The sequence below is a fragment of the Semicossyphus pulcher genome, unplaced genomic scaffold (genome assembly GCF_022749685.1).
Source record: "Semicossyphus pulcher isolate SPU_LCO1_2020_fin unplaced genomic scaffold, fSemPul1.0.p SCAF_4, whole genome shotgun sequence".
Taxonomy (NCBI): Eukaryota; Metazoa; Chordata; class Actinopteri; order Labriformes; family Labridae; genus Semicossyphus; species Semicossyphus pulcher.
In genome coordinates, this window is record NW_027211715.1 from 14,043,422 (window position 1) to 14,071,195 (window position 27,774).

Genomic DNA, 27,774 nt, shown 5'->3' on the forward strand with positions numbered 1-27,774 from the left:
ACAGCTAATTAGCACAACACAGCGGAGATGATGTGGCCATTTGTAATGTCAGATATAGACTGTTCAGAGTCACCCCTGCCACCTGGGAGGAACTCACAAATCTCTGGTCATACACTAAACTAGCAGCGAGCTTAGGTTAGAGGGATAACATGGTTTAACCTCAGCAGTGTGGGGCAGTGCTGTGTGAGTTAGTGGTAAAATCTCTGAATTAGTTAGGAGCAGGAAGTAGATAGTAATGTCAAGCTTAACATGGGCTTATGTGTTGTGCATTACTCCTGTTTCTATTTATAGAATCAAGCTGAATTCTGATTATAAACATGACATATAATATTAATGTTACATGTAGTACAGAGAAGCCCTGTTTGCTCTGTCTCCTGGTGTTTACATTTCTTGGTCTGTATTAGCCATACCCAGCAAAACATCCAAGTCATTGGATTAGCTCATGATTAGAAACAGTTTTCCAAGCTATTTTATATGACTATAAATTCAGAAGAGTCTGCAACTTACCCGTATGCTTTTCCAAAATTGCTGTCTGGAAAAACAATACACCGCTTGTTCAGCCATGATTGTCACATTACTTTGCATGTGTTTGTTTAAAACCTGCTTGATCCTCCAAGTTGCCGCATTTAGAAAATAAAAAAATGTCACGTTGTATCTCCAATGGTGGATGTACACCCGGGGACAGCACACAGGCATGATAGGGAAAAAGGCGATCGTTAGGTAGCTAATTGCAACAGGTATGTGCAGAGATGTTCAGGGTATGTGGACACGGGTTTGCTCTGACTCAGAGAGAGGAAAATAGATCGCGAGCCGAGAAGTGTTATTGCACCTGTGAGGGCGGGACAACTGCGGTTGATTGGTTCAAGGAAATTTATGATGAAATAAATATCCTCACTGACCACGCCCAATTTAACCCCAGCGTCAGGGAAGTTAACAAAGAAAGAATGGCAATAACTCGAGTTTGGATTAAAACTAATTTCTAAAACGTTGAAGATGCTTACACGTATGTACATAAGACCCTAAATTACATAGTTAGAAGGATTTTGTGGATTTTGGTTTACAGGGGCTTTAATGAAGTTTGGTGAAAAGATTGGAGACTGAGTTTTGTAAAGTTGGATAGCCAGTGGCAAAGATTTTCAAATTCTCGAAGATGACCATGGCAAAGAATATGTTTAGAAGGCTACAAGTAACAGGAGAAGGATTTCTCCAGCGAACATTTTATCAGGCAATTGAGGCCTGTGTCCACTAAAGGAATTTTTGCAATGACAGCGTCTATTTTCTATACTAAGCCAATGCAGTCCAGCGTTTTCAGCATGTTTTTTGTCGCTGCGCTCACAGTGCTCTTAGTTGAAGATAGTTCAACTTTTGGAACACTACCACACTAATCAATGTCATGTTTCCTTCACCGACCAGTCAAATTCAAGAAGGGGCGGGACTTAGGATATTAACTTTGTCAACAACAATGGCAGAGGAGAAGCTAATCCTTTCATCTTTTTTCGCAGGTACAATTTCCACTTCTAGTGCTGCTGCTAATGTCAGGACACGATTCCTTTCCATTGTTTTATTGTTGTTTTCTTTTTAAAATTTCCATGAATAAAAACAAATATTAAGCATACAGAGTAATTTAAACTACCAAGGGAAGTTGGAGTGCCGCCAGACAACTTTCGTTACCTAGCAACAGTAAGCACCGGTGAGAAGTGCTCTGCAATTGAGGTTGTGGTTCCTGCCAGCACAAAAAACGCCATTAGTGGACACAGGCCCTCAAACAGTAAAATAGGACAGGATAAAGTGCATCACAGGTTAAAGAAAGTTGTTAAGGCAGTCATGATCCCAAATACTTCAAATTCTTTGTATTTTTCATCATATGTGAGGAGACAGTTACACCGTCTGCACAATAAAACAGTTACCGAGTGGTTTGAACAGCTTTTTAATGCAGCCCCCGTGGTTTCATTGATATTGTTATCCTTTGCCAGCACTCCCCACTAATGATGCTAACAATATGCAAAATGTGTGTTGTGTATAACCTAACCAAGAAGATCCCAAGTTATAATTTATGATAAAGATTGTGGGGCATCATGTGGATTCTGGGAGAGTTTTCCACAATTCTTATAAAACTGGAGCGTCTTTGATGCTTAGAATGTAACCTTAATTTCTCACACAAGACTGGACCAAACTTTATAATCAAAATCACCTGATTATTCCTCAATAGAAAGAGTGATATTATGACCAGATGTAGTTATGGCTTTATGCAGTACATCCTGTGGCTTTGGATTATATATAAGCAGACAATGAGAAGCATAACAACGAACATACAGTAAGCTGTAGGACATCCCTCTGCATAGGCTTTAATCTACTGAGGAAAAATCCTTTATTAAATCCGAGAGAAAAACATGTCAAACTCAAGGTCAAACCTAAATACCCCTTGAGTAAAAAAAAACCTAATGTACTTTTAGACCATCATGTATGTGGGTTTATGTGAGCGTTCTGTACATACAGTATGCATCTGTTCTATAAAGACAGTGTTTGTGCATGCGAGGGAGGACAATATGATACTTTCTAGCAGCTGTGGGCTAGACCCTACTGTCATGGCTAATCTTACTATAGTTTGCCTTAATAGAACAGTTATGATAGTTATATTTTGAAAAAAAGGAAAAAATATATATTTTGATTTATTGCCAATAAGGTGATGTTTGGAGTGCAATCCACTCTCTGGGTAACAACTTAAAAGCCTGTCAAAGATTGAACTTATTCTTAAATTCGGCGTTGTCCACATGTTTTTTTTCACTTTCTTTATTTCTTGCATGATGTCCATACTGAGCTAAGACCGTTAAGAGGAGAAGTTGGGATTCAGGGCTTTCTGCCAGAAAGCTGTCAAATGAAGCGTTAAGCACTTCTCGCATGAGATCATATCCGCTCAACCCAAGTTAATAAGTGCAAGAACAGGCATTCGTAGCACAGGGTGGAAATCAAAGAGGTGCCATTCTTCCTATTACGAGTCAGTGGACCATCAAAATCATTGTTAAGATGTTATTTTAAGGGGAAAAAAGAAAGTGCATTATGATGCTTAAATCTGTACAGAAACCAGTGTAAAAATTAGCAGAGATCAGAAGAAGTCACTGTCACTGAAACATAACATAAGAGTCGGTCTAGATCTGCTCCTTTGTAAAATGTCTAGAGATTACTCTGGTTATGATTTGGCGCTATACAAATAAAATTTGATTGATTGATTGACTATACCTATCCAAGAAATCATAAACCGCCATAAAAACAATGCTTTACACTTTGGTCCAATCAGCTTTAGAACGACAGATATGTAGTTTATATATACCTTTGGAAGAAGCCAGGCTAGCCATATTGCTTATTAAAGTCTTAATGCTAAGCTAAGCTAACCAGCTGTAGCTTCATTACCCTACAGATATGAAATTGGTTACAATCCTGTCATCTAACTCTCCGTAAGAAAGCAAATGAGTATATTTCTTAAAACGTCAAACAATTCCTCTAATGATCAACGCATAATTATTGCATGGTCACTTATGCTTATTATATTTCATGGTTTTTACGTAATTTGTATCTCGCCCTTCTGGCGTTTTTGCTTTGCGCAGCCTCCTTTAGCTGCTGGAGACACCACGATCATGAACACACAGTGTGAGCCCATTTGAAGAGAGTGCCCCCATTCATGTTCTTGAAGGAATACCCTTGTGTTTTGCTATTTTTCTCCCTTTCCCAGACAGAGTCAGTGGAGGAAGACCTTTCAGGTGGGGAAAAGGAGGTCATATGGTTGTCAAGACAACAGTAAGCCCCAGCCCATAGAGGAATAAAGCTAGATAGAAGAAGATAGTAGGCGAGAGCTGTGCTGGTGCTCAAGGAAATACTCTCGGTGGATCATAGAGGCTACACACAACCACTCCATACTATTTAATTCTGATCACACATTTACTCAATGTTTTGACCTTATCTGGAGTTAATTAATCAAAAGCAGTATTGATTCAAATGGGCATCAACTGAGGTTAGACACCAAGCACTTCCTGATAAAACTGGAACAATGTCAAGAACAATCTTAAATGCAGGATGGTTTTTCTGTATGTTGTTTTGTCATAGTGTAATAGCAGTCAATATCTGACTGCTCAACAAATCTCAGCATATGTGTTATATCTATTCTTTTCTCTCTCAGTGTGTCGGACACCCTGAAATCTGTCTCTCTTACATTTTGTGAAGTAACCATGTCTCTTGTCTGGTCTCTCTTTTACCCATCCAGAGATCTGTCTGCTGACCCGTGGCAGACGGACAGCCAGTGTGCAATCGGACACCTACTGCCGCCTGTACTCTCTCTCTGTGGACAATTTCAATGAGGTACTGGAGGAGTATCCGATGATGAGGAGGGCCTTCGAGACAGTTGCTATCGACAGATTGGACAGGATAGGTAGGTTTTTCACTTTCACCTTTAAAGTTGTGTTTAACAATGATTATTATTATTATTATACTGCATGGTATTGTTGATTGAAAGATGTAAATGGACTGTACTTATGTAGCGCTTTTCTCGTCTTCCAACTCACATGTCACATTCACTATTTCACACACTGATAGTGAAGTGCCAATCTCCAATCAGGAGGCATTCATACACTTAGCAATTTAGGGTTCAGTGTCTTGCCCAAGGACACTTCAACATGTGACTGTAGCAGTCAGGGAACAAACCCCCGAGCTTCCTATTGAGAGACGACCGACTCCGCCACTGAGCCAAGACTAGATCATTGTAGAATAGTCCCAAAGATTTTGTTTGGATTAGTTTGACATTTTGCCCATTTAACATAAGATACATTTATACATGGATAATGGTGGATCTGATTGTGTTATGTCCTTTGTCTCTGTCTGGCCAACAGGCTCATGCAAGTCCACGAGGCTTTTATTTTGAAGCCCTTGAGCAAAATATAATCTTTCTAGACCTGATTTATAAACGTGTCTTGGAGATTTAGTCACAGATAATTAGCATCACCCCTCACTGATGAAAGCCACAGGTATGATGTCTTCATAAGCGTATGAGTCATTCGTGAGATGAAATGAAGAGTAAGGAAGATGTATTCATTCATTAACGTGATGTCTCAATCAGCGCACTGCGCTGTCTGACAGCTGTGATGTACCGTATGAATGATCTGTAGAGGTAATCTGTGTAGAGCGAAGAAAGCAGTTGTGGCTGAAAATGTATTCATGGCTGTGAATCATTTATTATGTCGTTTCTTGAGAGTGAATCTATCACGGCAACTGAAAGCGTCCTGTGGATTTCTGTCACTTTGCAAAATTGTTATTTGACATATGTGACACTTGTGAACAACAGGGGAGATGCTGCTGAGGGAAATTGCTCTTTTGTATCTCTGTACTTCCTCTAGATCAAATGACTGATTTGTTAAGATGACTGCTGAGCACAGACTCAGTCTGAACATCTTCGGTTTGACCTCAGAAACACTCAAACAAACATGCACAGAGAAGGCTCTATTTGCAAAGCCTTGGGAGCCGCTTGTTAGTGAGTAAATAGAAACATGTTATTTTTCTTCAAAACGACAACTTTCCCTCTCATCGTGCCCCACCAAGGTCAGCAGTGCCACTGATGTCACATCCCCTGTCACATGACCACACTTCACATGTGTAGCGGCTCAAAGGACTAATAATTAATATCAAATTATGTAACAATAATCCATAACTCAAAGTTTGCATCATTATTACAGGCATTGGTGTAAAAGCTGAAGGAGAGTGAGGGCACTCATCTTCGGCTCCTAGAAACGATTAGTTCATTACTAAATAACAGAATTTAGGTTTACCTTAAATTCAATGTTGGACGCCACCCAATTTTGACAAAACAGGGAAAACTTATAATTAATTAATTTAGGCTTGTGATCTCAGGGTTGCTACGAGGTTCTTGGCCACGGTGTACAGTGACTTTACCATTTAATACACACACAAATCACAGAATCAAGGTCTTTATAAGTGAAATATTTATTAAACTACTGACTACATGACTAAACTACTAAATAGAAAATACATGAATGAATGAGGAATAAATGAGTGCGCACAATGAATAGGTTGCACAATGAACAATCTCTAAATAGGATTGACATTAATTCAAGTCAAATCAGTGACCGTATCTTTGGAGGTTTATCAACTGATTGAACGTATAAAACACCATTCGGCAGTGGAGAGTTTGAAGAGCATCATGGAAGACTGTGAAGCAATTTAATATTAGTTTTAACTTTAATTTTGATTAAGGGTCCTAGTTTAGTTCTAATGCTTATTAAATCTCTTGATTAATTTCTCAATTGGTAATTTAGCATCAGTTGTCTGACATCAACTCTTAACACTTGAAATAGTATTGTTCACCTGACGATGATCAGAGTGGCAGCAGCAGAAGTTCTTCCTGGCGGCCTCAGCATTTTGGGTCCCACGTTGCAGACTGCAGGCTTTGAGTCTGTGTCTCTCCATCTCTCTCAGCAGCAGCTGGAGCATCTCTTCATGTCCTTTGGCTGAGGGGGGTCATAATGGCAGCTTTGCCATATTCAAAGTCTCCTCTGTTCAAAGTCTAACGTTTTTAACGTGTTATTAGTGTCCTTATCAACCGATTCTTGTTGAATCGAAGAAGAATCAACAATCAACATTACGCATCACTCCAGTAACAGTTGGTTATTACACATAACATATTAGTAAATGTACATTTTAATCATAAAGTTCTTTATTTTCAGACAGTTTTTGGATATCTCCATCTTGTTGCTCGAGTGAGTCTTTTGATGTTAGCCAGAAATCAAGGAAAGTCGTCCTCCTACAAGAGCCATAAATAAGCTGGCTTCACTTGTCATTATTGACCCAGAGGTCATGTGAACAGGAAGAAAAAGATTCAGTTTTTGTTAAGGTGTTAATGATTTTAATTCTTCATCATCGGATCATCCGCTACACATGTTTACAAAAGCCCCGCATCCACCACCTGCCAGCTGTTACCATGGCAGCAGATTCCACACATGAGCAGCCTTCAGTCAGTCAGCTCACATATTTGGAGAGAGACTGACATGATTGCTTTAAGACCTCTCCTTCAACCCAATATCCCCATTGGACGGCACATTTGATGAAATTAATCAATAATTCGTCCTTTTGTTCAACATTCTCAACAGTGTTTGTCAGAAAAAGATCTGGATAGAACACACACAGCTTTGTCAAAATATGGCATGCAAGCTTTGTTCCTTTCAAGTTCAAAGAGTGACTGTTAGATGTCTCTATTTTAAAGTCCAGTGCAATGCAAATCCCTATGAGCCATTGCTACATAGACAGGGGCTAAACGGTTAACCATTGTCTTCATCCCCTCAATGCATCAAACTACACACACACGTCACATAACATTAGAGAATAAGCTGTATAGCAGCGAGTTGGGGGTTGGAGGTGTTGCTTGGTAATGAGTAGGCATTGTTGTGAAAGGAACAATGCACGGTGTGTGAGAAAAAAAAACTGCTTCAAACCACCAATGAGACAACAAAAGTGCAATCAGTAGTCAAAATTTGGCGTCACCTATAGCATCTGTTTGCACTCCATTAGTACCCATGTCAGGGTTTAGGTTTTAAACAAGAAGGTTGAGGACCCAGATGCAGACTTAGATATGATTTAATAAACAAAGGCCAAAAAATGCAAAAAACAAAATCTAAAATCCAACAAAAGACAAAAATGGAAAATCAAAAGGCAGAGCAAAAAACTTACAACAAAACCAGGAACAGGTAATCCAAGGGACACGAGGGGTCAGGGGAAGCACGAAGAATATCCAGGGAAGAAACACAAGAAACCAAGTGCAGGTCATGGACATAGACTAAATGAACTTGCAAAGAAGGGTAGGAACACAGAGACTAAATACACACAGGGTAATCAGGGACAGGTGAGACTAATTAACACAGGTGAACACAATGAGGGCAGGGCACTCAATCTGAAAAGCGGGAAACAGAACAAAGGAAGGAAGTAAAACAAGACATGACATACAAGGGGCAAGAACTACAAAATAAAACAGGAAACACTAGAAACAAAAGGCAGGACTAACAGGGCTACAAAGTAAAACAGGAAATTCTCTACATGAATGCACAACTAAACCAAACTAAACCAAGACAGGAACACCATATACTAAATACAAAACTAAACAACAAGAACTCAAGACAAGAACAGACAAAGTGACAAAGGAAAACAGGAAATAATATCTAAACATCAAAATACAAATGAACAACATAACTAAACTAGAACGACTCATGACTCCCCAAGATGGACAGCTCAACCAGTTCCTAGCCTACTTCAGAGGAAGTGTACTAAGAATGATTACTGCAAATAATTTGGGAAAATGGTGGTGCTCCATAAGGAACGACCATCATAACCATTGGGCTTTTCCAAGCTGCAGTGCAGTGAATGGAGATTCCTTTGCCTCCTCCCTCCACACACTGACCTCATCACCCACTGTTGGTCGGCCAACAGATGGTTACCATGCAAAATGCTAGGGGCACAAGACTCACCACAGTCTTGTTCTGCCTCCTCCTGTTCTTTATTTTTTTTCTTTTGGCCAGGTGGCTGGCTGCATAAGAGTGGAACAAGTTCATAACCGGCCTTTCTGACCCCTTTGTTACATGGGAATCACACAGGCTGTTACACTGACCAAGAGCATATCTGTCTTGCCAGCTTTCTAGAACACGGGCATCATCAGAGAAACCAGACTAACTGTCTGTGACTGTGGTGCAGAATAGCAACATGTACTAGTTAAGTTCCCAACAGGCACATAGACACTTCCCTCTATGCCAATCCTGTGTGAGTCCATCTTGATCCCCAAGGTAAAGCAGATGGTAGATCATCTGGCTGCAGCTATAAGAAGACCTGAAAGCAGCTGAAATCTTTTCTACGGTTCCTTTCTCCAGCAGCATTTGTTGAGCAAAGGCCTGACTGTTAGCATCATCATCATAATTATTGGCTGGCTTCTACAGATATGCAAACATTTCAGCTCCCATCAGCTGGGTGCAAGCATGGGTGTTTTTGAAACGTCCCTGAAGGAATCCCTTCTTCTCCTACTTCATCTCTTGAACGTCAATCCAACAGTCAGGCCAACATGGGTTGTTCTTGTTCCCTTTCTCCTTAAGTCAGGTGTGGTTAATAAAGGAAATAGCTGAAATATTGATGATCTGAATGCCTCAACTTGTCATTACTTAACTCTCCTCACATGTCAAAGCAATTGATTCACTTACTAGTATAAAAAAAACCCAAATAGGCTCCTTCTGTCTTCATCAAGAAAGGAGATGTCTCTGCTTAAGTCCTTCCAGCTCATTATGTCATTCAAATATTTTATAAGTAATTTTCCTCCATCGTCCTTGCTCTCTTTAGGAAGGTTTTTATGTGGACTATAAGATCCAAAATCTTCTACTCAAATCTGCAAATGCACACCTGCATTTAGAGCATATCTCTGCTCTGCTCTTTCCAGAACTTAGCCACAGTTTAGGCTCAGTGTTGGCTTGCATTCAGGAGCAACCCCCCTCTTCTCATCTTTCAGAAAGTCAGAAGGACTCTGGGACTTGCTGTTTTAACGTGTGATCTCCTAATAGACTTTTTATTTTACTTTCCTGAAGTGATTCCTGCTAGTGAGAAGTCACAAGTATCAGTTTTTCAATACTTGAGGTAACATGAGCGTATTTAAGTCATAAGTGGCCTGACCTTCACGAGTCATGAGATTCACTTGATTTAACGTTTGAACTGTTGTGAAAATGCTTGCAAAGGTATGTCAGGGTGGCATACTTCTGAGTCTTGGTCAGAAGTAGTTATTTTTTTGGGGGCATTGCTCCTGTTGAAGGCTTGTTACATCATCTTGATGTAAACTGGAGGTTTTTGCATTCCTTGTTGCATTAGTGTTTATTTATGGCATTTCTCTGGTTATGTTGGCTGCGTCCTACTTCCATTCCCATTTTTAAGTGTGTGGAGATTCTTACGAATGACTTGCCTATCCTTTCCACCTAACAACAGGTCTTGAACAACAACCCCTTGACACTAGTTATCTGCAACATTACTCACTTTGGTTTAATCAGCAATACAAAAGTGTGCATTACAGTTTAGTTAACTGATGTTCATGTTTTTAGACACCAAGGTTACATCTACTTCTCAAGTTAGAGCCACTGCGTATATAATACATCAAGCTGTGGTATGCACTGATGATGCTAGATTCAGTACACTGCAGGTAGCTTAAAGATATGAGCTGGTTTGCACCTCCTGGTACCTACAAGTTTTCACAGATGCACAATTAATATTGTGAGTAATAGACCAGTCAGGGTGGGTGGGAATTTGACTACTCTCTGTAACAGTGTATAAAATTGGCCTTTTGATGTTAATTGTATAAGTTTAGAAGACTGAACTTTGAACTTTGGTGCTCTTTGTAAGGATTGCCAGTATCTAGTTCAGTAGATAGTTAATCAGTTGTCTCTAGTGGGGATGGGTAACCTTAGTACCGGTTCTCGATACCCATCCCTAGTCTCTAGTTCTGCACACTTGTAGGGGTTAAGACAAGTGAAATGACCACACCCATACACACACAGCTGGACTTACATCCAGGGAACTTCAATTACCTCCAGGAGGGTCGATAACATGACAAGCACCAGCCATGTTCAAGTACAAACAAAGGCACATGCACAAATTTGCTTCTTCTATTGATATACAAGTAGTATATTCATAGACATGAAGGCACAGCGATAGACCTGCTCTCTCACTAATTGTGTGCACTGAGATGACTGCAAAAAACACTACCTGGCAAAAAAACAATGTCAGATTCCTTGAAAAGATAAGATACTCGCTCTTTCTCTCTTTATCTGTGTGTGTGTTTGTCAGTGATGGACTTTGTGCTTGGAGAAAACAACTGATAGTACTATATATAGCCTACTGTATCCTCTGTGGCTAGGAATAGAATAAAGGATAAAGTTAAATGATAAAGCGGATATTCCTGTATCAAGAATAAAATGACAGAGGGTAAGGGGAGGTAGGACAAAACGAGTTTCCTTCTGCAACTTAAGTTTAACAATAACAACAATAACAACAATGCTACTTTCTGTCTCCCTTTCAATGCAGGTAAGAAGAACTCCATCCTGATGCACAAAGTTCAGCATGATCTAAACTCGGGGGTTTTCAACAACCGTGAGAATGAGATGATCCAGGAGATCGTTAAATATGATCGGGAGATGGTTCAGCAAGTTGATGTACCACGACAGCGGGCCATGTCCATGTCATCTCCTCTACATTGTTCCTCCATCCAGCCACCTAGTTCCGCAATTGCCACTTTGCAGCAGGCCGTAGCCATGAATTTCTGTCCACCCATGCAAGGGAACTCGGTGGGCACGGGGAACCTGCAGTCCCCAAGGATGGTCAGGAGATTCCAGGTGATGGAAAGTGTATCCAGCCCTGTCTCAGCCTCTCCACTGCAGTCTCAGCTCTTTGCTTCTGGTGCCTTTGCTCCCATCCTGTCTAGCCCCCCTGTCCAGAGCCCACTGGCAGTTGGAGGACGATCATTCCAGTATGGTACCAGTGGTCCAACCTCAGGCTCCCAGCTTTCTCTAGCCCAGCAGCACATAGCCAGCCCTGCACACCGGTCCAGCACACATAAGAGTACCCATTCCCTGCAAATGGACAGTCTTAGCCAAGACGCCAGGGCACTGTCTGCCTCTCAGCCCTCACTGCCTCATGAGGGGGCACAACCAGGTGCCCCTAGTCCGCCCCAGTCCACACGAGTCTCCTCTACTTCCATTGGACCCACTCAGACCCCATCAGGTCCCCCAGGCGTTCGGAGTGCTATACCACATAGGGTCGTACTGCCCCACCAGATGTCCTTTCCTGTAGCATCCCTGCCTGGTTCTATGCAGGGTTTTGGTACTGGTGCAGGGCTGGCAGTAGGGGGTTTGGGAACAGGTCTCGGGGACCCAGGACTACCCAAAAAAGACTCTATAGTGAGCCTTCCTGAGACAGATCACATCAAAGTTAGATCCAGGCTATCCTCAAATTTGTGATCTTCATGAAACTTTTCAGGAGGAGTGACTCAATCAGGGGCTTGACTGCAGGAGTGGGGATTTCTGTTCTTTCTCTAACAGTTCCTCTTCTCTGTACCCACTCCAGTTTGACTATCCGAATGTATGAATGTTGAGTGATTGGCAATAGCGAGAATTTAAAGGGAGACTGTTACTTACATAATAAAGCCTGTATGGTGACTTTTGAATCAGCAGCATTGAGATATTTCTACTCACAGACGAAGTAGTTGCACAAATCAGTAGTGGTAAAGTAGCATCTTCCCTTCTCCGGGTCCTTTATTTAGTTTATTTCACAACATAGTCAACAACATGTTGGTATATATGCTTATCTAGCCTATCATTCACTGCTCTGAATAAAAACTTGGTGTCAGATGGGACTGAAAGAAAATCAGGGACCTGCTTCAGATATCAGAAGTTGGCACTTTAATTGAGTTTAACTACTGTACCCACCACAGTTTGTAAGTAGGCTGACTGGTAAAGGTGATCTTCTCACAAAGGCATAATAATTGTTGTTTCGTAAAAGTTCATAAAGATTTTGAATATTATTATTGTGTTTTTATTCTATTCTTTAAGTATCTCTAAAGACCAGATAAATTTGGTAATATTAGCTAAGATAAAATAATGCGAAGTTAAATAATATTTCCATAAAGGGGGAAAAGAACTCTCTTGACCTCCTTTAAATTTCAAAATTTAAAGCCATATTTGCCCCAAAGCTACTGATATAAATGAATAAATAGGTGTATTTATACATTAAAATGTATTTTTTAGACTGTAGTTGGCCTGTCTTGTTCGTCTTCCCTGCCTTTAATAGCCCCCAAAGATAAATATTTGAGCCTCTATAGGATCTTCTTCCATTTTAAAATTACAGCTGTGGTACAAATTGTCAAGTTCCAGCCAAGCCATCAATTTCTCCAGGGGACGTCAACATGTTAGCTCACATTAAAGCTGCATTAATCAATAATTTTTATATTAACAGTGATTAAAATGACTAAGGGTAGTGTGAAGGGAGTTGCTCCTGTTGATAAACTCTCTCACCTTTGCATCTCTGTCGAGCTTTTAGCCTTTATAAGCTCTGATTCCAGTAGCAAAGTTTCAGACTGAAAGATATAGATTAATGCAGCTTTAAGATTTATTTCTAACAAAAGTGAAGACTGACTAAAAGACACTTCTTCTTGAAAGCATATTTAATTGCAAAAGCAATTTATGGTTATTTAAGGTTTATGGACTGTAGTCATGTGAGTAGTAATATCGCACCCTTTGTGATAGTATTAAATAGTATCTTAGACATTTTTATTCACTGCCAGACAACTGCAAAGGATTTTATATGACTCAAATTGTAAATGTAAATGCATTCAAGCTCACATATACAAACCATGAATCCATTCTTTTCCAACCACGAATTTCACAGTTCTTGCAGCAGCGGTTGTAATGGTAATGTGGCACTATGCCAAAGTCAGGAGATAATGAGACTCCTGCAAAGCTCAACCCAACTGCAAACACTACAGTTTGATCAGAAGCCAAGGACAGTGCAGATACTTTGCAGAGTGTACATTGCAGTGTGCCTCTGTCATTAATTCCTCCATAAGAATTCATTGGATGCCACTGATTTGTGTCCAAAGCACTAAGAAGGGAATCTCTTCCCCCAGACTCGACATTCTTTTCACCTCATCTCACTAAAGCCTGAACCATTACTGGGTAATGAGAGTGGAAATTGGACTCCCTCTGGCCGTTTTTAGGACTGTTATTATTCTCCTTCCATTGGATTTCATTACACAATGCCATCAATGGGTTCCTTCCCTGTGATCATTCTGCATTTTCATTTTGTTTAGTTAAATTCCTGCGTTGCTATCCACCTTGAGAGTTCCGAATGTAATAAAGTTGAAGGTTCTTACAGAGTATTTTTACCCAGCGTTTTTGAGGTCTGTTGTGTTTTGTTTTATAACCAAATTAAGCCCTGTGGAACCTATTTGGATGCCCAAAATAATTAATACAGATGCTTGTTTTGAGAATAGTGTTTTACTGATCACATTCTGTCCTGAAGGCACTGTCTTAGAACAGAGCTGTCTATCTTATAACATATATTAACATATGGATGACATGTCACTGAATAATCTGCGCTGAATAAATGTACAAATCAAAGATTACTACACTAAACTCGATCAGTCATATTGTCTGAAAGTTGATCAAACAAAGCAATAACTGTTTCAAAAAGACAGAGTGGTCACTCTATGCAGATGATCTGTTGTTTTATGGACGAGATGCAATATTTCACCTTTTGAGTGAGCATTTGTTTAAAGTCTGTTTTAGAAAGACATTTTAAGACTTAAAACTCAATATGTAGTGACAATAACCTGACTGACATGGTTGTTATATCTATGTGTGAACCATCTCAATCATGTAAACCAGACGCTATTTATTTAGCCTCGTTTAATGCAGACATACTCACAAGAAAAATGGAATATCTTGTTAATCTGTGACAAAATGCATTTTATCATCTGCTATGAACCAATATTACTTGAGCATATAATTAAAGCGGAACAAACTAATTGCATAACAAAAGATGTATCACTTCTTTTTCAACAGTCGCTCACAGTACCACCCACAGTTTGTATATAATGCTGTGCCAGTAGCTGTGAGGTCTGCATGGTTTCTTCTACTGTGTATTTTTATTTGTTCATTTATTACATCCTGGTCTTTTTTAAAATCCTGGTCTTTTGGACCAAAGCTACATTTGAGGTTTTTTTCCCCTCTATGACATTACCTGCCAATTAATTAGCATGTTGCCCAGGAGTCTGTAAATGCCTTTTACCCTCTTTTTGCAACTTTTAAGTGTTCTGTAAATGTTACAGCGACTCAGCTGTTCAGCTTTTCCAGTTCACCCTCTGGCTTTGGGAAGGCATCTGAGCCTCACATATGTGACAGCGACATCAACATAAGCATATGTTTCCTCTAATTTGTGTGCTTATACGACCCTATTTTTTCCGTCTTCGATGTTACAGCCTCTGCAAACTCGGAAAACTATTTTCAATCCTATCCTTTTTGGATTGAATCTTTTTCTTTCCTAATGTGTCTTCTGGTTCATTACTGACAATATAGCACAGAGTGTTTAAAATGTTTACCTACAAGGGCTGTTTTTTTTGGATGGAGCAATTATGTGTTTTTTCGTTTCTAACTTGGTCACACAAGTACATTCCTGCTAATGAGTTAAGATTATTGACCAATAATGACCACGCCAACACTGACAAATATAACATGCACTTTCTGTACTGTGTCTGTATTTTGCAGGATACAATGATATTTAATATCAGACTGCAGTCATTCAGCGTTTATTTGGTATTTCCTTTATACCCCAGCTTTTTTTTTTGGCCTAACTCTTTCTTGCTTTCTTTCTCAGATCACAGTGTGTAATGGCATTCAATAATATAGTGAGTACACAGCAAACAGCAATCCTAAAACCAGTCCAAGCACTACAGACAAATGTAGGCTGGATAATGTACGCTCAGATTCCTTGTATTCCAATTGAAGCAAACATGCGATCTCTGTGGAATCAAACACAGTGCAGTTGAAGCGTTTCTGTGGCAGGGACCTGATTTTCTTTTATTGCACCAGTCTACAGTTGTCACATCCAATAACATGTACTGTGCATACCTAGTGCCTAGCATATACTGTAGTCTTCACATACATGTACTACGTATATTGTTTATGTGTGTGGCTGTAAAAAATGCAAGCTCCTCACAATGAAAACATCACTGTCAGTTATATCCGACTGCAATACATGTAAAAAGGAGAACAAATAAAGTGTATTTGAGTACAGGATGATTCCACTGCTTCGTGTTTAGAGAAATCATTTGGGTTATCATATTGGAAGAGCAGAAAAAGGTTACTGGTTAATGATTTTGCATATTCTTAATAGAAGTATAACCACGTAATGCAATAAAGGCATGTGATGGTGAATGTCATGTGTCAGTTGATTGCTTACATTCTTGTGGATTTAATATATTATTATCTGCCATATGGTGTTAAGAGAAAAAAAATACTTTCTTACACAATACAAGAACAATTTTGTGGCATCATGGATTCATTTATTGGCTATTTGAATGCTTTCATTATAAAATATGACATTTTTTAAACCTCGTTTATGCGCAGTTATTGCGCAGTATTTAAGAATGCAACTGATTCTCTTAATTAGATAGTGATTTGATGTTTATTGATCCCTTCTATTAACCATATTCAAACAGCGGCCATTTTCCTCTGAAGTTATAGCTACTGCTATAATGTTCTGCTTCCGTATTCCACTTTGTGTCTATAAATGAAGGGTACCTGACGATCGCTAATATTTCACCACTGCTCCGTAAGCGACCAATTGAAAAACTTGGTCACTTCTCAAATAAAAACAACACATTTGATAACACATTAGCTACCTTAAGACAACAGCTAATGCTAGCATTCACCTCCTAGATAACATTATGTTAGCTAACAGTACTGTAGCAGGTAAGTTTGTTAGTTATTTACAGTAATTTATCTCGGAAACTAAGCCTTTTCTATTGTACTGTGCAAAACTTCCAATCAGCTTTCACTCACTTTCTATGAGTGGCTGGATGCTAATGTTAGCCATAGCCTGACATTAGCTAATGGCTTATCCAGTATCTTGTTTAGTCTATCTTGAAATCTGACCAGATTTCCCTCTAAAACCTGCCAAAAAAAGGCACCAAAAGAATGTCCTTTACATTGACTTACACACCAAAGTTAGAGGACACAAACAACACTTGCTAATAACCTGTTGTAGTGTGGGGACTGAAATGTACAGCAACTTAGTAGTTTACCTGATTTTACCCTAATTCATATATTCAATATACTAGTATTCAATGAAAAAAAAAAAAAAAAAATCATTTTAAAAAACGTTGTAAAATAAAACTACTCTCTATCTCCATCCAAACTCTGAAGAATCAATTATTCTGCTTTACTAACGTGCCTTGTGAGGCATTTTGGGAGAGCCATTTCGTCGCTGTTGCTGGTCTGGCAGCCACAGTTTTCCCTGCACAGTTGGAAGAGATGGTCTAAAAGGGGGAAGTTGAAAAGACTTCACACACTTTCGTCTGTGAGTATGCCATCCAAACATTTCAATGCCGATGATTGAAGAAACCTTTGTAGATTTAAAGCTATCTGCCGACAATTTGCAGGCTATTTTGCCACAGTAGAAGTCCATATATGTCCTTAAGAAACATGTTTACATTAATAACATGTTACTCATCACAGCCTGTCAGTCAGTAAACAGGTCAGTTAGGAATCTCACACTGACATATACGAAACACACACACACACACACACACACACACACACACCTGCCAACACTGTACAGCCTCTCTCTTTCTCCAAAACACCACTGTGCTTCTCTCTGTTGACAGAGAGCTCCAGCCCTGTTTGCTCCCCCCTATGACTGTCTGTACAGTCTGCTCCCCTGCTTGTGCTGCTGAGTGCTTTCCACTCATGACACCACGGGGCAGGAGATAGGCCAGGAGAGCCCAGGAGCCTGGCACGGAAATCAAAGTGCTCTCAGTGAGAGTGAGTGGTCCGGCTATCAAAGAGTGGCTTCCAACTCTGGCATGCCTCACTGATAGCGACCAACACTTCCACAGTGTCCACTTTCTGATGGTCCCCTGGCTGGAATGAAGATCTTACGGAAAAGCTTGATGTGAAACACTTACTTCTACAGGTGTGATGTCATTCATTCAGTACAACTACAAAAAAATGATCATGATAAGTCATGTGATATATCTTTTGAAAGGAACATTTGCTGTCAACTAATTAATGTTGTCATGAATTCCTGTTGTTTTTACAGCTTACGTCTCATGGTCAGTTGGAGTCTGTCACAACATCCTTTGGATGTGAGACAAGGAAATACCCCCAACTCAACCCACTAGGTTTTTTTAAGCCTTGACTCACATGGACTGTCAGCAGAAAGCAGATCAGTTGGATGAACAATGTAACTTTGCACAGAAACACAATGACTTTAAACTGGCTGCATTTCCTAACTGTGGAAATAGCTTGATGAAAGAGTCTAAACTAAAGGTCCACTTGCTTTTTCCCCCCCGAAGCATTCAACTGCATTTCAGTGTTCTTCAGCAGATGACAACTGGGGCAAATGAAGACAGTAAAATTAATTTAAAGGCTTGAGGAAAAAAGCTAAGCTAGCTACTAAAAAGTAGATTAATTTCAAATGTATTCAGATTGCATATCACAATAACAAAGCTAATAATAACAATAAAAAAATAATAATAATAACAATTATTATTATTATTATAATAAAATGTTACAATTTCATTTAGCAGACACTTTTGTCCAAAGCGACGTACATCCGAGAGCTAATACAACACAAGCAACGATCAAGACAGGAGGGAACGAAATCAGTAAGTGCCAAAAAACAGCTTCAAGTGTGATCAGACACTTGTGCCGACAGTTTTTTCATTTCAATCAGCATCAGCAACATCAACAAGGTCAATATAGTCATCATCATGAACTGGGTCTTTAGCTTTTTCTTAAAGGTGGAAAAGGACTCTGCAGACCGAATGGAATTTCGTAACTCATTCCACCACAGAGGGACTATACTGAGGAGAAGAGTCTAGTTAGCTGTTGTGATGGGAGTACCAGGCGCTAGAGGGCTGCATTGTGATTGGAAATTCTACATAAATACATATCTAGATAGATAGATAGATATAGATGTACTTGAGTCGTTCCCAAACTGGGAAATTATGGTGTTACAGCAGCAGGTTATCAAAGCGAATACAGCACAGGAAAACATAAATACACAGTAAATATAACTCTAACACTAGAAGAAGGAATATACATCCAGGAATTCTAACAGCAATAATAAATAATAACCTTAACTATTGATCTAAAATATACTATAACTAAATATAAACATATCTGAAAAGTAAACCTACTCAAGTAAATCAAAAATATACTAACATATAACTTAAATTACAAAAAACAACGTTATGCGGAAGATAATTATTCACTCGTGTTCATATTAAAATCATGTACACTGTAAATTCTGACAAGAAAAGTTTACTTTAAAAAAATCAGGAAAGTGATTACATTGGGAAAGGTAAGTAAAAGAACTTAACCGTGTCAAGTTGTGTGAAATGATTCTGTGTTGAGAATGAACATGTGTTATTTAAGTAAGCTGTACTTTTTAAAAGATTGTGAGCACTTAATGTATCCAAGTACACTGTGAAACCTGATAAGTTAGTTCAACTCAAACCATTTGAGGAAACCTAACTCTTTTATTTATTGTTAAGGTAACCTAAATAAATTAAGTGAACAGTACCCATTCCATTCAGTGTGTGGAACTTAAAATGAGTATCGATTAAGTAAGATGAACTTAGTTAAGTAGTTTATCTCAACTTAAAACTCTCCTGTGTCTACTCATTTTAACTGAGGAAACCTTAAACCTTTTAAGTTGCATTAACACGAAACAAATACTTTAAACTGGAATAATTTATTCAGTTCAATGCTGAACACTCACAACACGCACTTAGCCACACAAAGTGAACATTTCCATGTAAAGAATTATTTACAGCTCCCGAATTGAACTGAAATACTTGAGATTTCATCTCAGCAATCAATAAGAAAAATCTGTTTAAATATTCAATTACTTAAAAAATACCTTTTCTTTATTATTTTCAAAATGCAGCATTAACTTCAGTCTTAGATTACTGTAATTTACTGTTAACTGGTTTAAATGAAAAAAGAAAACACTGGCTCTACATTGTAAACACAGCAGTGAGATACTTTAAAATGCAAAGACATGGTAAAGTAACTGGACTAGTGCATCCGGACAGATTCTCACTGAAGCTGCTCACTACCATGTTACATTAAGGTGTTGGTCAAATCGATTCATTAAAGACCAACATTCAAGTATTAAGTAATGAGTTTAAACACCACAACAGAGTAAAGAGTTAATGTTAATAATAGTTTCAAACACAAACAGAAATATGGTCCGAATTTTATTTAAATGGTTGTTAATAACAATCAGTCACAGGGCTGACAGATAAATACTTTTTTTTTTTTTTTTTGGACTGTGGGAGGAAGCCGGAGCACCCGGAGAGAACCCACACATGCACGGGGAGAACATGGCAACTCCAACCAGAAAGGCCCACTTCGTCCAAACCAGGGTTCAAACTAGGAACCTTCTAGCTGTGAGGCGCCAGCGCTAACCACAACACCACTGTGCAGCACCTGTAACTGTGTGATTATTTTAATTAATTTGAGAAAGTATTTGGGGATGGGTGGGTGGGTGGGGGGGATCAAATTGACCACCAGGAGCGTTGTCAATATTAGTGAGCAACAGCGGCGAGGAAAAACTTCCCTTTAACAGGCAGAAACCTCGGACAGAACCGGGCTCCTGGTGGACGGCCGTCTGCCTCGACCCGTTTTGTTTGGGGGTTATTTTTTTTATGTATTGGGGGGGTTGGGGTGGAAAGAAGGGTTAAGGTAGATAGAGGGGTGGGTTAAAGAGGGGTGGAAAGAAAGGACGGAGGAAGGGATGATGGTGAGAGGATGGAGAGGATGCGGGTGATGGAGGGAGAAGGGGGAGGAAGAGGAAGAAAGAGGAAGATGGAAGGAAAGAGATGAGGGAGGAAGAGGAGGCTACTGTTGCTCGGCCTCCGCCGAACAACAAGGTGCCTCCACCTTTGTGTCCTCATCACCTCTCTTCCAGAACATCCAGAAACGTTTTTTTGATTTTTGTTTCTTCTGTTTCCTCTCCTTCTTTTCTTTTTGTTTCCTGTCCTTATCTTCTCTTTCTTGTTGTTGCTTTTGCTCCTTTTCTTTCTGTACTTTTAGCTTCTTGTCTTCCTTCTCGATCCTTGTCTTTTCCTTTTCAGTTGTCTTGTCCTCCATGATCTCCTCTTTGATGTCTTCTTTCACCAGCTCCAGTTGTCCTTTCTCCTTCTCCAGGTCTTGGATTCTGGTTGAAAGTGTCTTTTCTTTCTCCACCAGTTCGTTGTTTTTCTTCTCCACACCTTCGATTCTGGTCATCAGAATCTTTTCCTTGTCCAACAGTTGTTTGTTCTTCCTCTCTAATTCTTCAACTCTGGTCATCCAGGTGTTTTCGAGGTCTTTGTTCTTCTTTTCCAACTGTTGAACTCTGGTCATCCAGGTGTTTTCCCTCTCGATCAGTTCTTTGTTGGTGCTTACCACCTCTTCCACTCTGCTGTGTTGTTTCTTCACCTGTTCTAACAGAGCTTTAAATTTGTCCTCCCAAGGATTTCCACCTTGGAGGACTTCATTCTCCTTCCTCCTAAGCAGGGCTGAGGTCTCTATGAGCCTCTGGGAGACGGCCTCCTTCTCCTTCCTGAGGTCCAGGATCACGTTGTCTCTCTGCAGAAGCTGCTGCTTCAGGTGGTCCAACTTCACCTGGCTCTCCTTCTGCAGAGAAGCAGTCCTCTGGTTCTCCAAAGATGCCTTAAACATCTGGTCTTTGAGCTCAGAGACTTGCCGCTTCTCTGCTTCCAGACGGGCCGCCATCTTCTCCATCTGCTCCTGGCTCTGGCGCTGGGCGGCCTCCATCTGCTCCTCCTTGAACTTCAGGCTGGTCTGGAGGCGGGAGATCTCGGACTGTTGTTTTGAGACGGTCTCGAGGCTCCTCTTAAGTTTGCCTTTAAACTCATTTTCCCTGAGGTCAATGAGCCCCTCCAGCCTGTTCACCCTGTAACGTCCATTGTGGATCTTGTGGCACAGCTTGAGCCTTTCCTCTTCCCATGCCATGTAATCCATGTCCATCTGCTCCTGTAGGTTTCCAGTCACAGTGCGAGCACCATGACGGGATTGTTGCAGGTGGCAAACCTCAGCAGGAGGATTTGAATTGCTCTGAGGAGCAGCACATCCAGCCTCCATTCCTGAATTCGGTGTTGGGTTCATGTCTAAGTTCTCTGCAGTGACTGTGGTTGTCTGTTGTTGACTCTGGTTGTCTGTTTTAGACTGTCTGTGATCGACTGTGTACACTGTTGTCTCTGTTGAAAATCCTACTTGACTCCTGAACTTTTGTGTTTTTTATAGTTTTTTTTAATGGAGTGGTGCATTCCATCAGTTGGTAATCAGGTCATGTAGTGCAGTACATTTTTTCCTCTGCATGTGCCATAAGCTGAGTGAACTGTATTATGTGTTAAGTGTGTGAGATCCTGAAGCACTTAAAAGGAGAGGGCTCTGTCCTTGACAACTGGACTCAAAGAGATGAAAAGGGAGGAGAGACGTGCTGGGTCGGCTTGCTGGAGGAGACCATGGCTTTGTTTGCCTTCGCGTTTAAAGGGTGAGAGTGCCTTTCAGCGCAAGTAAGGCTGAAAAGAATGAAGAAAACGGTTTATAAATGTTACATGAACTTCTCGTGGAGCTGCACAGAATTAAGTAAATATTAGCTGAACACATTGTGCCTCTGTGACTTAAATGCAACACATCAGCGAATGAGGAAGATATGAAGCTAAAGCTAGCTAGCTACCTAACTCTACAGCTTTAATGGAATAACCAAGATCAGAGGATTTGCTCAGGGAGGTTTAATTAATAAGTGTAAATGTTCCACATGAAGTTGAACAGCTTGCCAAAAACAAGCTGTCTTGAGCATGTTGGCCTTTGAGGAGAGCCTGGGAGCCCAAATAAGTTAAGACTTTATTGATCCCCAGAGGGGAAATTCGGGATGGAGAGAGCTCCTGCGCTCACCTTTACCCTCCTCTGTCAGAGTACCAAAGGGGTTTTGTGGACAGATATGAAAAGATAGTTAATAGTGCAAAATGGATGTAGTTTATTTGGATAAAGTATAAAATGTGTAAATGTGTGTTCAGAAAGATGGCACACCCAAAGGTCCTGTAAGTGACATAACTCTTTCTCTCTCCAAGCTACCCAGAGCAGCTAAGGCTACGATGCCTGTCTTTTGAACCTGGAAGTAAAAGCAGCAGCTTTCCCTTCGAGTCAGAAAGAAAGTACCAGAAATGCCTGTGTAAAACTGGAACTTTTTACATTGAGTCTGCAATAGTGCCTTAATGAAGCTTGTTTTTGCCATTTTACATTGCACCAAACAATGCAGAAGCAAAGCCGCCACAGTGTGGGATTTTACACAGCGTTTCAGCATTACGGAAGCACGTACGTGTAAACAAACAGCACAAGTTTAACATACACACACACTTCCCTATTCTACCCTGCCCATGCCGTACACACCAATGTTGTTGTGCCTCAAAGGCAGAACGATTTTGCCCCACCATTCTGCGTTTATTCGTTTTACATAAAAGATGAGGCGTAACAGAGGCGGAAACTTGAACTGGCAATGTAGCAGGGGCTCATGTTACCTAGCTACATCCACTTACATGACTTTTGGGTGAATAGTCTTACTGATATGTTTTCACATGGTTATAATCAGACTCTTGACTTGCAATGTTAAGCAATATCACCTGAAAGGTTGTGGTCTTGTACTGAATATCATCATGGCTGTGATTCGGTCGTAGGCATGAGGCCACAGATAATCACAGCTGTGATGATATTCAGTACAACATCACAACCTCAAGTGTGATATTAGAAATTATACAACAGTTAGTTCTGACCAAGTAATCTGATTGGATAAGAGGCATTCCATGAGTGGCGATATAGAGAACAACATCACTGGGACTTTTTTGCTATGTGCATCACTCTACCTCAGCCAGGGGTTCTGAATACTGTGAATTAACTGTACAGCAGACCGTGTATGTCTACACTGATCAAGCTGGTACCTCTGAATCACACGGCAGACTCCTATTCAAATAAAAATAATAAAATTAAATCAAACAGATACATCAAACAAAGTAGATGATCTGTAGTAACCTGTAGACACAGAGTGCAGGAGAATGCTTGTGTTGCTTGGCAACAAGAGTCCAGTTTCAGTTAAGTTGTGGAATTAGTTGAGTTAGGGCCCGAATCAGACAGAACGCGTTTTAGCAGCTGGGGGTGGCTTTTTTTCTACTGTTGTTAAGGCAACCACTGAATCATTAGCTGTCATTAACATAACCGTTATATTGTAAACTGACAGAAGGCTCGCCTCTCCTTTCTGTCCTGGACAATGACAAAAAACGCCCATGACGTTGGGTGCTTGTCTGCTTCGAGTTGAGATTTTTTCAACTCGAGGCACACAGAGCGGAAAAACTCGAGGTGCTCTGATCGGGCCCTTAGTGGAGCAAAAAACAAGCTGTTGTTGATTATTACCGTTTACTACTATTTAATTATCTGCCTGTGGACTTGTGCCTGTGACCGAATCGCAGCCGTGATGATATTCAGTACAACATCACTGCCTCTCATGTGATAATGCTTAATTCACAAACATCATTGGTGAAATTCATGGCACAATTCAAATCTTGTTTTTCTGAAATAAGGTCTCATTGTGTCCACATATATATACGTATATACCCTTTGATTAACAATGAATAACACATGTAAATGACCTATATAACTGGGGTAGCTGGTTACAATAATAACATTTGCAATTCAAACCAGGGTGACTTTTCTTTTTTAACAGAATAATAGATTTAATGATTAAAGTCACATCACATTCATATGAGAAAATATAGAGCATTGTCAAGTGCATGTTTCCATGCAAATTATCTGAGACTCAACAGTCCAATCAGCACACTATAAGCCCTATTTCCATTATATTACATCGCCACTCATACACCTTTGCTAGGCAGAGCCTATGTTCGCCTTTGAACACCAACAGCACCTTTTGTCTGAAACTGCTGTAACGTTTCCAGCAATGATAAGATAGCACTTCTGCTATTTTTACATCCAAACGCAGCACTGGCCCAGAAAAATAAGATGTGAGCTGATTAGTGAAGTCTACAAACCCTTTGTGGTGCTTTTAAAAGGAGGCCTTTATCTCATGATACACAACAGGATTGAAATATGCATACAACTAAATAAAAGGCTGTTTCATTCATCCCCTTGAAGAATACAAGCTATTTCTGTGAACCATTGAATAAATAAGGAGACAATTTAAGAAACAGATTTATTTTAGGGCAACTGTCAAGAGTACACTGGCACACAATGCATGTAAAGAGCCTCTTGGTGCTTGCCTGAGAGGGCTCTCCAATAGAGATACAGTAAAGTACATCTTTTATTTCCTTTTAGATTTCTCTTCTACAAACTTATGCTGAAAAAAATTATAATTTTTGAACTTTGTGTTAAAGAATACATCGCGATCCAGTCAGTAATGTGATCGATAATCACACACACACACCCACACACATCCACAAACACACAACCTGTTGCTTGAAATTACAGTTTTCAAGTGAAGACAGGCTTCACATGTGATTCAGTCAGTATGGCTCATGTGTACACTCACGTGCAGCTGAATGGTCTAAGCATCGCTAATAAAGCTCTACTTTCACTGATTGAGTCCTCAACATTCCCACACGGGGGCCGATTCCCTCATCTGTCACCTCTCCCACCCTCCCCTCCATCAGTCCACTAGTCAGTTAATCAGACAGTTCACTGTGTGTTAACGCCTCCAGCAGCTCCAGCCAGCCTGTGGAGCAGGAGACGGGCAGGGAGGGTGCGGCTGGATCAATGCACTGATGTCTGAGGGAGACAAAGCCAGTTGAGACCCCGGGGCCTGCAGCCTCCCTGCTGCACTCTGTCAATTCCACTCATCTCCCTCCACTGGTTTCCCCTCACGAGCTGCTCAGCTGAAGAAATAAGTGGATTCTTTCACCTGCTGGAGATCAAAATCACCTGGAGAGAGAGAGAGGCAAAGTGTCAGAGCACGTTAAGTCTGTAGAGAGCAGTCACAGAGCGTAAGATAAGATAAGACAGAACTTTATTAATCCTGAAGGAAATTATAGTAGATTACACGTACAGTAGCATCAATTATACACACTTAAAGTTATTACAAAGTATTTCAGTATGTGTATCCGAACAGCTTTGAATGTGGCACAACCCAGTCTGAATAGCATGATAAAAACCTTATTACTTATCTTTCCATTTAACTGCTTTAATACTCATGCTGCAAAGCTAGTCCTAGGAGGACCTTTAAGGTAGGATGTGATGTTTATTTTGTCAGCTATTTGAGATTTAGTCTGAGTCTTCAGACGAAAATGTTTAATAATCTAGTTTTAGGCGACGACAACTCAAAACATTTTAGTCAAGTTCTAGTCAATAAAAAGTCGTCACATTTTAGTCATTACTTTTAGTCAAAACTTTTCAAAAATATGACCACCCCTCTCCAGTCTCCCTCTTCTCGTTTTTACCCGTTTGCATAAGGTAAAATTCAGACTTTAAATTTCAGCAGATCATCCATACAGTAAATGAACGATGTAGACACCGCGTCTGAGGATTACTTTTCATCACCGCCTTCAACAGTCTGACTGAAGCAGACAGCCAGTGATCGCTCCTTATTGTGTGGAAGTAACAGAGCCTAAAGCAGAAAGCCTGGGCTAACAGAGAAAGTTCATAACGACCTTTGTGGTACCGGATTTCTCTAACCGGTTACCCAGTTACAGGAATGAATTGCTTGTATTTTGATGGATTAGACGCACAGTGGGGGAAAATGTCACAAATTTTAAATGTCCGACAGCCCACCACTAACATTTTAGTTCTGTCCCGTTTACGAAAAACAAAACATATGCGTCAGAGTTTTTATTGTCAATTACTTTAGCTCATCAATGTCTCGTCTTCCTTATGGAAAAAAGAAATTTTATCGTCATTATTTTTCGTTAACAAAATTAACACTGATCTGTAGAAGTCAACAGCGTTATTGTTAGAATTTATTTGAACATAAAGACATATATACCCTTGTATGTCTGTGAAACTGTACTCAGGAACATTGGTGCTAGGCTAAATGCTAAAATTAGCATGCCAAGATGCTTGATATGTCAATGCTAACATGGTGATATTTAGCTATATTGTTTAACATGTTTACCATCTTCATCTAGTGTTTTACGTGCTAACATATGCCAGTTAAGACAAAAAACATAGTTGAGTTTAATGGTAACTTGATAAGTTTTTAAGTATTGCGTCATGAAGTATCACACAGTCCAGTAAGTAAATGGTAAATGTATGAATGGACTGTACTTATATAGCGCTTTTCTAGTCTTACGACCACTCAAAGCGCTTTTACACTACATGTCACATTCACACGCATTCACACACACACACACACACACACACACACACACACACACACCAAAGGGAAAGACCTAAGTACCGATTCCAATCAGGATCTATGTACATTCATACTGATGGCTATGCCACCGGGAGCGATTTAGGGTTCAGTGTCTCGCCCAAGGACACTTCAACATGTGAGTCAAGGATCGAACCCCCAACCTTCCCACTGAGAGACGACCGATTCTACCACTGAGCCACAGCCGCCCGGTAGGATTCATCCTCCGGGCACCGTGGATATCTTCACACCCATGGGTCCTCAGATAAACAGCCTTTAAAGAGTATAACGTCTATGAGATGAATGGTTCTAGAAATATGCGAAGGGAAGACATGATTCAGACAGAGATTCCTTCCCTTTGAGTCAGATTAGACTGGATCCCTTGAAAATGAGATGGCATAAAAGGTCTGAAATCTTTATTTATCCTGTTACATAATACATTTGGACGATTTGCAAAGTGATTAATATTTTTTTTAGTCAATAATACAGTTTATTATTATTCAGGAAACTGCTGAGAATTTAGTCACGTACTGTAGCTGAAGTAGATGTGGTTTGTTT

At 40.0% G+C, this 27,774-nt stretch overlaps 2 protein-coding genes across 2 annotated transcripts in view; one reads left to right on the forward strand and one right to left on the reverse strand.

Annotated features, from left to right (window-relative positions):
* hcn2b (hyperpolarization activated cyclic nucleotide-gated potassium channel 2b) overlaps window positions 1-12,169 on the forward strand; it is a 52,436-nt gene extending 40,267 nt beyond the window's left edge. Inside the window, exons 7-8 of the mRNA XM_069679661.1 lie at window positions 4,256-4,420; window positions 11,098-12,169. Coding sequence (XP_069535762.1) covers window positions 4,256-4,420; window positions 11,098-12,029 — 1,097 coding nt within the window. The 3' untranslated portion in view covers window positions 12,030-12,169. The remainder of the gene's footprint in view (window positions 1-4,255; window positions 4,421-11,097) is intronic.
* Window positions 12,170-25,079: 12,910 nt separating this feature from the next.
* The window catches only part of polrmt (polymerase (RNA) mitochondrial (DNA directed)), a 65,051-nt gene continuing 62,356 nt past the window's right edge, over window positions 25,080-27,774 (reverse strand). The window contains exon 21 of the mRNA XM_069679706.1: window positions 25,080-25,790. Within this exon, the coding sequence (XP_069535807.1) occupies window positions 25,741-25,790 (50 nt within the window). The 3' untranslated portion in view covers window positions 25,080-25,740. The remainder of the gene's footprint in view (window positions 25,791-27,774) is intronic.